At 53.2% G+C, this 9,386-nt stretch overlaps 8 protein-coding genes across 8 annotated transcripts; 6 read left to right on the forward strand and 2 right to left on the reverse strand.

The window, feature by feature from the left end:
• Nucleotides 1-121: 121 nt before the first annotated feature.
• H257_10272 (hypothetical protein) lies at nucleotides 122-1,074 on the forward strand. Its single transcript, XM_009836762.1, has 2 exons — nucleotides 122-181; nucleotides 234-1,074. The coding sequence occupies exon 2, from the start codon at nucleotides 241-243 to the stop codon at nucleotides 871-873; it is 633 nt and encodes a 210-aa protein (XP_009835064.1). The 5' UTR covers nucleotides 122-181; nucleotides 234-240; the 3' UTR covers nucleotides 874-1,074.
• Nucleotides 1,075-1,329: 255 nt separating this feature from the next.
• On the reverse strand, nucleotides 1,330-1,602 carry H257_10273 (hypothetical protein; the record flags this gene model as incomplete). The annotated part of the gene is made up of 1 exon (XM_009836763.1): nucleotides 1,330-1,602. One exon carries the CDS (start codon nucleotides 1,600-1,602, stop codon nucleotides 1,330-1,332), a length of 273 nt encoding a protein of 90 aa, XP_009835065.1.
• A 528-nt stretch (nucleotides 1,603-2,130) lies between these two features.
• Nucleotides 2,131-2,755, reverse strand: H257_10274 (hypothetical protein; the record flags this gene model as incomplete). Its single annotated transcript, XM_009836764.1, has 2 exons — nucleotides 2,131-2,703; nucleotides 2,744-2,755. 2 exons carry the CDS (start codon nucleotides 2,753-2,755, stop codon nucleotides 2,131-2,133), a joined length of 585 nt encoding a protein of 194 aa, XP_009835066.1.
• Nucleotides 2,756-3,964: 1,209 nt separating this feature from the next.
• Nucleotides 3,965-4,463, forward strand: H257_10275 (hypothetical protein; the record flags this gene model as incomplete). Its single annotated transcript, XM_009836765.1, has 2 exons — nucleotides 3,965-4,041; nucleotides 4,247-4,463. The coding sequence occupies 2 exons, from the start codon at nucleotides 3,965-3,967 to the stop codon at nucleotides 4,461-4,463; spliced, it is 294 nt and encodes a 97-aa protein (XP_009835067.1).
• A 39-nt stretch (nucleotides 4,464-4,502) lies between these two features.
• On the forward strand, nucleotides 4,503-4,784 carry H257_10276 (hypothetical protein; the record flags this gene model as incomplete). The annotated part of the gene is made up of 1 exon (XM_009836766.1): nucleotides 4,503-4,784. One exon carries the CDS (start codon nucleotides 4,503-4,505, stop codon nucleotides 4,782-4,784), a length of 282 nt encoding a protein of 93 aa, XP_009835068.1.
• A 45-nt stretch (nucleotides 4,785-4,829) lies between these two features.
• H257_10277 (hypothetical protein) lies at nucleotides 4,830-5,244 on the forward strand (the record flags this gene model as incomplete). Its single annotated transcript, XM_009836767.1, has 2 exons — nucleotides 4,830-4,969; nucleotides 5,016-5,244. The coding sequence occupies 2 exons, from the start codon at nucleotides 4,830-4,832 to the stop codon at nucleotides 5,242-5,244; spliced, it is 369 nt and encodes a 122-aa protein (XP_009835069.1).
• Nucleotides 5,245-5,605: 361 nt separating this feature from the next.
• On the forward strand, nucleotides 5,606-6,943 carry H257_10278 (hypothetical protein; the record flags this gene model as incomplete). Its single annotated transcript, XM_009836768.1, has 4 exons — nucleotides 5,606-5,899; nucleotides 5,942-6,191; nucleotides 6,570-6,655; nucleotides 6,794-6,943. The coding sequence occupies 4 exons, from the start codon at nucleotides 5,606-5,608 to the stop codon at nucleotides 6,941-6,943; spliced, it is 780 nt and encodes a 259-aa protein (XP_009835070.1).
• Nucleotides 6,944-6,967: 24 nt separating this feature from the next.
• H257_10279 (hypothetical protein) lies at nucleotides 6,968-8,022 on the forward strand (the record flags this gene model as incomplete). The annotated part of the gene is made up of 3 exons (XM_009836769.1): nucleotides 6,968-7,100; nucleotides 7,126-7,609; nucleotides 7,641-8,022. 3 exons carry the CDS (start codon nucleotides 6,968-6,970, stop codon nucleotides 8,020-8,022), a joined length of 999 nt encoding a protein of 332 aa, XP_009835071.1.
• Between the last annotated feature and the right edge of the window lie 1,364 nt (nucleotides 8,023-9,386).

Raw genomic sequence — 9,386 nt, forward strand, 5'->3', positions numbered from 1 at the left:
GAATAATCGTGATCTTCAGTAACAGTTACTACTAGTACAAAGCCGACACCATTGCATATGGAATAACATTTCGTCACTCACCAATTGTCATGTCATTATATATATTGTCTCCAATCATAACGCGATTGTATAACATCAGGCAGTTGGTTCGGCAGTTGTTGTATGATATCCCAACTGTTTCGTAAGTATCACCAAGAGCTTGCATTGCTCAGTGTCTAACTTTCCTCCACCAGCATTAGCATGAACCACCACCTGAAAGTCACGTACTTTGACATTGCTGGCCGGGCCGAAACCACGCGCTTGGCGTTGACCATCGCGGGCGTGCCGTTCGAAGACGAGCGCGTAAGCCGGGGGCAGTGGCAGGCGCTGAAAGCGAGTTTCCCCTTCCGGCAACTGCCCGTGCTGACCGTGGACGGCCAAGTGCTGTGCCAATCCCACGCCATCGCTCGATACGTCGGGTGTTTGACGGGGCTATACCCCACTGAAAATCGGTTGCTGGCGTGCCGAGTGGACGAAATCACCGACTACGTTGAGGACATCATGCACAAAGTGTACCCAACTGTTCACGAAAGCGACCCAGGGAGGACCAAGGCGATGCGTATGAAGCTGGCCACGGTGACGTTCCCCGAGATGTTTGGGTTGTTGGAGGCGCGGCTGACGTCGTCGGGGGCAGCTGGCCCGTGGTTTTTGAGCGGCATTACGCTGGCCGACTTGGACGTCTACAACTTGGTACGCATGATGAAGTCTGGCGTACTGGACCACATTCCAGTGAATATCTGCAGCGACTACCCCAAGATGATGACCATTTTCAATGCCGTGGCAAGCCATCCGGCAGTCGCTGCGTGGAACAAAGCGCACACAAAGGTGGTGTAGCTAAAAAAACTTGTAGTGGTATTTGACTGTTTGAAAACATGTTCGATTTGCATTTAAACGATGTCAAACAAGCTACACTATACTTCGCCAACAAGCGATTCCTTTGTTCAGTGCTGGGAAGCATACCACGCCACGACCTTGTGATGGGAGTGTACAGCGCGGTAGATAGAAGGGATGATCGGGTACACGTCACTCATGTCTTTGGGGATATCTGGCAGCCACCATTCTTGAGCCGATCTGCAATGCTGTCGATGGCCAAGTCCGCAATCGAAATGGCTGGAATCCACTACCCAGCCTCCCCTTCTTTAGTGTTAGCACTAGCCAATCGCGCCTCCAATAGCGCCAACTTGTTCGGCAACTCCTTGGCCACCAACGCTTCGCGTAGCGACCGCTTCGTCGCTGGATCGGATTTGAGGGGGCTGGAATGAGCAACGCAGGATTTCTTCGTTGAAGTTGTCAATCCACGAGGAGCGCCGCCACTGGGTTGCTTGTCGGGTACAAGTCAGACAATGCTCCAGCGTACCGCGCAATGGCATGGGATTGAGAGAACACATGACCGTCCACGGTCAAGATGGACAGTTGATTGTACGGCGTGGCGGGTTTCAGGACTGGCCACTGGTTGCAAGGGATGCGGCAGTCGTCGAACGCAATGCCACCGATGGCAAAGGCCAACCACGTGATCTCGGATCGACTCGGCAGGTCAAAGTACGTCAGCTTCAAGGTTGGCATGTCAATGGGAATTTAGCTGCCAGTGCTGTGGCATACAAGTACTGTACATGTAGTGAGGATCAAAACAAGAATATCTAAGCATGTTGTCATACGAAAACGAAGATGAAAATGTGCTGAATCAATGTGTTGATGCCGATGACATGCCAGCGTTAACATTTTTCAGATCGCGCCCTTGGTCTCGAGCATCAACTTGACGGACCACACGGTTTCTTGGCGGTGACCTTGCGCCTGGATATTCTGATGGAGACGTTTCTCGTAAAATTCCGGAACCATCCGGTAATGCGAGCGATCATGGGCTCATCGGCTCATCGAGCACACAGTCATATTGAGCAATTGTTAATCGTCAAGACAACAAGGACACTGTTGGCATTGCCATACGTTGGCGGTGCACATACAAGTGCACATTGATTCAGCATCGAAGGCAGCCAACGAAGCCCTGGTCTGGCAAGATCAAGTAGTTTCGACAAAAACGAGTGTATCCCCAAGGTTGAAAGTACAAGAGTACACTTTACTGTAGTCCACTTTGCTTTACTTCTTGTGGGCCTCGTCCCACGCAGCAACCTTGGGGTGGGCGGCCACTGCATTGTGAATGGTGATATTCTTGGTGTAGCGGTCGCAAATGGTGGTTGGGATATCGTCCATGAACCCAGACTTCATCATCGACACCATACAATACACGTCCAAGTCGGCAATCGAGATCGCGTCGAGAAACCACGGACCCTTCGACCCCGACGACGCCACGCGGGCTTCGAGCAAGGCAAACATCTCAGGGAACGTGGTCGACGCCAGCTCAACACTCATCGCCTTCTTGGCGGGGTCAGCTTCGCGGAAGCTGGGGATCACCTTTTGCATAAAGTCCTCGCAAAAGTCGGGGATTTCGTCCACGCGGCACGCATCCAGCCGGTTTTCGGTGGAGTACAAGCCAGCCAACGAACCAGTGTACCGGGCAATGGCATGCGACTGACACAGCACGTGGCCATCCACGGTGAGCGCTGGTAGCTTTCTAAACGGCAAAGAGGGCTTCAACGCAGCCCATTGTTCGCGTTGCAATCGCTGGTCTTCGAACGGCACGCCGCCGATGGTCAATGCCAAACGGACGGTCTCGGCCCAACCGGCATGTCAAAGTAGATCACTTTCAGACGGGAAGCGTCATGTTGGGATGCAAGCGACAAATCGAAATGAAAAGAGCTAAATATATCTTGATGAAGCTGAGTACAGTACCCATGGAAGATTCCTTCAAGTGCAACTTGATGTTTGTACTGTATATTGTGGTCCTACAGTATCCCTGATGACGACAACCCACGAGCTTCAAACGAAGTTCGAGAGCCTGAACCTTCTTTATGATCGTTTCGACTCTGCAGTACATCATATTGCCTACCTATGATTACTATTGTCAAGTCGATTCGAAATTGGAGTACTGTACGGCGCTCAAGCACCAAACGACAGACAAAGGATTGACCAATCAGAACCCAGATTACTAGTCAAGTAGCCAATCAAGTCCACCCTTCGACCTACTTCGAAGTTTTCAACATCGATTTTGAATAAGATGAAATTAGTGTGACACTGGACAATTATTACATTCTTCGAATTATTTACTTCGAAGTACCCATTTGACCGTACATTAATCAAGTCTGGTGAGTGATTTTAATTCTGCGCTGAGGAGCAATACTGTACTAGTATTATTTTGATGATCGTGTGCACATTATCCAACAAACCTGCAATATAAATATGAGCAAGCAAACCACCGAATTCCCAGCTTCTCATTGGTACAAATTTCGTAGAAATTGGGTAAATGAGTCAAATTCGAATTTGAAACGTGGAGGTAATTTGGGACGGAGTAGTTATCGGGCCGGAGAGTGTAGGTAGTTTGAGTGGCTCGTTTGCAACTCACTTCGCCTTTCACCTTTGAATATTCCAACGTTTTGGTTTCAATCGGTTTTGAAGTGGTTGTATACAACAAAGAATTCTTTACAGTTAGTCCAAGTCTCCTGTTGCCCACACGTGTGTGTGCATGTACTCGTTTTTGATCTGTCTCGTTTGCAGCGATCTACATCTACCCCGTATGCAGCGCCTGTTCGTTCTCTGTGACTAGCATACCCCCGAGAGAATCTAGTATCCACCTGGAACGGCTGGCCTGGTGCTCCGACGCACCGTCTCTGAAGAGTTGCAATACGCACCCACGATGTCGTTGCCGTCAAACACCGCGAACTTGTGCGTTGCCGTACGTGGCCTACCCCCAGAAATCGCTGCCGTACAGCGGTCGGGTCAACACCTGGGCAACCAAGTGCAGACAGCTGTCCACGATTAACCCGTGCGGCTGGACGTCGTGCAGAATCCTGTTAAGCCCAGATGCAACACAGCTATGAGTCGATTGATGGCTGAGCTAGAGGAGCAGTGCCGACGACAAGACGTCCTCGTCGAGCAGCTGCATGCACCTAAGTAAGAGCAGATTGTGGGCCACAAGCACCAAGCTGCACGCCGCGTTTATCTAGTATGGCAAGCAGCTGGAGGATATGCGACGTCAGTCTAGCGCCTGTTCACATGTCGTTTCGGCGACCCCGGTACCGTCTCTTGCAGCGCTCACGACTGCCCTTGTGGTCGCGGGCGTCCAAGTCGTCTAATTGGTTCCAATAGGTATCCAAAGCCCCGTCGTTCAACGGCACCACCAAGGTGTAGATGCACAAGTTCATGCACCAGTACGAGGAGTACGCCGCGAAGTCAACATCACGAACGCACAGCGTCTGGGTGGCGCCCAGATCCAGCGCGCACCGCTGAGCGCATGCATCGACCCGTTATCGGTCGAGCGCATCGTGTACTGGGGGATTGGGAAGGCCAGCCACGAGGTCACGGAGGAGGACTGAAAGAATTTCTTCCGCGCCAAGGATTGCGATTCTGTTGACATGTCCAAGTTGGACTCCGCGATGGCCAAGCTCAAGATGGACACGACCGTGCAGTCGACCGAATCCCGGGTATCAAAGTTGTTCTCGGAATTCGTGGCTGCCCTCGTGCGCCACTTAATGGAGGGGTTCGCGGAGGCCGAGCCAAACCTAAGAGCCGAGCCAAACCTAATGGTCGACTATCTCGTCGCAGCCGTCCAGCCACTGGCCGCGCGCGCCCGTGTCAAGGAACTCTTGAAGTTGAACGAGAACCGCAGCCTCAAGAAGGACGTGGACGATTTCTAGCGCTGGCTGGTGGACTACAAGCGTCGCTGTGGCGAGGTCGAGCCGATGATGGCGGCGGGAATCGCCGCCGCCAAGCCGGACAAGTTGCTCACAGCGACCAAGGCCCCCAAGGCTGGGAAGGCCCCCAAGGTCGTAGCCGTCATGAACGTCGACAAGGTCCCGAAGTCGAACTTCACCCAAGAAAGGTGTGCGTGTTTCAAGTGCCTGAGCACTGAGCACAATGTGTTCAAGTGCCCCCCGCGACGCCGGCCAAAGTATAAAAGCAAGGCCGCACGTCCTCGTGACCAAGCTCAAGACCCCCATTAAGGTCAAGGGTTTTATTGGCCCTGCCCACACCGTCACCGAGGAAGCCACGATGGACCAGCGGTTCGAGACAGACGCCGGCCCCCTAATGCTCACAAATCTCAAGTGCTGGGTGTCGACGGGCGACTGCCCGCCAACGTCGGCGACATCCTTTTGAGCCGCGCCATCATTTATAAGTTGGGGTTCGACCCACGCGCCATGCTGCGTGAGGCCGCGTCCGTCACCGGTGCGATCGACATGGCCGACGCGGTCTCGCACAGCGGGGTCGTGCTGGCCGTGTCCCACGAGCTCGTGGATAACCTGGCCGAGGAAGAGGACGAGCTGTTACCCCTGGACATGAACTCATATTTCCCCGACATGGTTGCCGTCGATGCCGAGGTGAAGGTGGTGTTGGATGCGAAGGTGGTCGAGGCCGTGATCGCCGGATGCGGAAGTGAGTTTGCCCCAAAGTTGGCCGCGCTCCTCGACAAGTACGTCGAGTATTCCGTTTGAGACTGGGCCGCGACCCACCCGTCAAGATGCCGCCGTTGAAGGTGCACTTGGCCGATGAGCCGCGGCCTATAAGATGCAAGGCCCGTCAGTACTCTCTGCCTCAGCGAGAATTCATGCAGCAGCATGTGAAGGCATTAGAGGCAGCTGGCTTTGTCTACCGGAACCCCGCCAGCTGGTGGGCCTCGGCCCCCCTGATCGTGCGCAAGCCCCAGGCCAAGGACGAGTTCCGAATGACGATGGACCTGCGGCCGATCAACAGCCAGACTGAACAGATCGCGTGGTCGATGCCCATGTTGGAGGTGGATCATTTGAGTGGCGCTGTGTGTTCTTTCCTCCTTGATTTCTTCAAGGGGTACTGGTAGTTCGCCCTCGACCCCAGCTACCAGGAGATGTCCGTGCTGTTGGAGGACGTCAGCTGGTCGGTCGTGCACGACGACGACTGTTTGGCCAAGACCAATGCCGTGCTTGGGAACTTGGTGGAGCTGTTTCACCCAGACCCCCAGCAGCGACTTTTTGTGTTTGCTGACGCGTCGGAAGGCCACTGGGGATCAGTGATCACGCAAGTGCCGCCCGACCAGTTGGACCGGGCAATTGACACCCAGAACACCAGCCGTTCATGTTTCTGAGCAGCACATTCACCAGTGTAGCTGGTCGGTGGGAGGCGTATGCAATTCTAAAGACGTTGGACAGTGCGGACTACCTGCTCCATCCCGCCGCCGGTTTCAATTTATACACGGATCATCGCAACCTGAAATTTAGTTTTAGCTCAACATCTGTTGTGGCATCTGTGCCCAAGTACACGGCCCAAAGTTGGAACGGTGGGCCCTGCTGCTGATGGGCTACAGTTACGTCATCCATGACAACCCCAGCGAAGTCAACGTCTGGGCTGACCTGCTGTCGCGCTGGGGATCTACCATCCCCAGCATCTGTGCCATCAGCCAGCAGCCACTGCTGATATCGCCGTTGCGGGACGAAAAATTTGTTTGGCAGCATTTGCGTCCATCGCCGAAGCCCAGGTGGTCACCCCCGAGGACGTCTTGTCGGGAATGACCAAGAACCAGAACGCCGTCCACCAGGTGGTTCTGGTGTTGGGCCAGTCGTAGCCGTTGCGTCTCGTCGACGATGTGATCTGGGTGTCCGTCGCCGCCACCGAGTTGCACCTGCCACTGTGCGTGTGTGCCCACGCAAGTTTGGGCGGCCACTGCACGGTCTAGGCCACGTTCGACAGCCTGGAGTCGTTCTGCCAGTGGACCGGCATGAAGGGCGACGTCGAATGTTTTGTGCGTCGGTGCCTTCATTGTGCCAGTGCATCTGGCGGTGCGCCGCGCCCGCTTGCCCTCCACTCGACCACGCCGCCCAATTGACTACTTCATCGGGACTTTGTGTTCATGGGCGCCTCCACGACAGACGACAAGTACCTGCTGGTAGTCAAATGTGAAGATGGTCTGGTTGTTCCCGGCTCCTGGGGCAGCAGCGACGTTCGTGAAGGACTGCCTGCTGCAGTGATTCGCCGTTCAGCGTGTGCTACGTGTGGGTCTCCGTCCAGGGGCCCAATTTCAAGAACCCAGTGATCGCGGAGCTCCACACGTGCTGAAGGCTCACCATCACTTCACGACTGCTTGCTGCCCGTGGGCGAATGGCACAGTGGAGGTCGTGATGCGGCAGTTGCTGCGTCTATTCCGGGCATGTCTTAGCGAGTGGCGCATGGCGCCCGACCTGTGGCCCGAGGCCCACCTCGTCATCATGCTCGTGCTCAACTCGCTACCATCACCATCCTTCGGCGATACGGCCCCCGTGACCGACATGTCTGGCCGTCCGGCAATTTCGCCGGCTGACACTACGGCCTTGCTGGTTCAGATCATGTCAGCCACGCTGGCCGATGTGGGAGAAGGTCAACGCGAGAACATTGCCGCGACCCAGCTGGTGCTGGAAGAAGATAGAATGCACAAGCATATGTCGGTGGAAAATGCACGGAAACATGACCACTCGCGGCAGTACCACGACGAGAAGCAGGGCGTGAAGATGGCCCAGTTCGTAGTGGAGGACTATGCCCTCTACCAGAAAGTATGGGGCACTTGCGCCAGCATTTGCGGACCAAGGAGTGCACCCTACCGTCGTTATCGAGGTGACCAGCAACTGGATCGAAGTCGAGAACCTTCTGACTAACGATATCCGTCCCGTCCACGCCAGCCGCCTAAAGTTCTGTGCGGGCTGTGACTTGGACGTGACGTCCGAGCTTCTCACCCACAACTTAGAAGGCTTCGAGGTGGAGGCAATGGTTGACGCGCGGTACGTTGCCACAATTAAGGATCACGAGCTGTTCATCAAGTGGTGCGGACCCCAAGACGTGGACAACTCGTGGGAGCCTGCCGACTATATCTTCGCTGATGTACCCGTGATGTTCAAGGCGTTTTGCAAGGCGGCCAAGTCGGCCGTACTGTAATCAAGAAGATCGCCACCGCTTACGAGGTTAAGTAACTCGTGGGGAAGTGATGTATTCGGCTCGAATTACTGAGACGGAAAGGAGTAGACCTGTGGCGGCTGCTCCTTGCCGTCTATTGGTCGGTACTTTTGGTGGTCAGAGTACCATATGTATTGGTAGAGTGTATCCCATTATCGGGTCTGAGAGTTTAGGTAATTTGAGTGGCTCGTTGCCACTCACTTCGCCTTGAATATTCCAACGTTTTGGTTTCGATCGGGTTTTGAAGTGGTTGAGATACAACAACCAAGTAGAATATGATCCTAGTCCATTGACGCGGCGATGGCGTTGATGTTCTTCCGAAAGGCATCAGTGGTATTGTGGCGACGGTCGAGGAAATATGTGTGCGGCGTAATAATTGTCCTTGGAGTCAAAATTCTATATCATTTACTACTCGGTTCCGGTACTTTTGTCAGGTAGTTTTTCATTTGATTAAAGTATTCAACATTCATTCGAAACAACTTGAATTTTGTATTGAGCTCTAAAACCACATATTTTCAACAAAATTTTTATTGTATTTTTTTAAAGTTGATCGGGAGTACTTATTCAAGAGAATCTACCAAGGCTTCCATGGTGGCTTCTTCGCCCAGACGCTCATGCAAATGAGTCAATGCGCTCTCGTAGGAAGAAGGCATCGCACTCGACATTATACAAAGCAAAGTTAGCAATGTTAGCATCCTTACTCATACGAGGAAGTTTGTAGTTATTGCTGCCATGTATTTCAATGGACTTTTCCATAACCTTTTGAAGGGTTATGAATGTCTTTGCAAGGGTATCTGTCGACAACTCATAAAACGCACTTTCCACAGCACCAATAAGTTCCTTGATTGAACGAGTAGACTTTTGGTACTGGAGACTTTGAATAGAATTAAAAAATCCTAAATCTAAGACGTTGAAATCTGGACTATTCGGGGGTTGGTTGACGACTCCGATTCCACGAATGCCTTGTTGTTGGAGAAATTCCGAGGTCAAACGGCGATGTGGGCTTGCATTATCCTGTTGGATAAGCACTTGTCTGTGCCTCCAATCGCCAGGAAACTTGAGTTGGATCGACGGCACAACCTTGTCCATGATCGTATCACTGTACACCTTGGCGTCGACAGCGAGAAGAACAGTAAGCAGGGTGCCTTTTGGTCGGTTCTTGCTTGCACGCGCAGCTGGCGACACGTGAACGAAAGGCCAGACACCAAGCTTGCCATCCCATTGTTTCTTGGAATGATGGTCGAAACGGGGCCTAGCAACAGCAGCAAGAAACATCACTTTAGTGATGAATCTCTTCGACTTGACTGAACGTGCAGCCACTTCCTCGTCATCATACACATAGTACC

The sequence above is a fragment of the Aphanomyces astaci genome (genome assembly GCF_000520075.1).
Source record: "Aphanomyces astaci strain APO3 unplaced genomic scaffold supercont1.27, whole genome shotgun sequence".
Lineage (NCBI taxonomy): Eukaryota > Oomycota > Saprolegniomycetes > Saprolegniales > Verrucalvaceae > Aphanomyces > Aphanomyces astaci.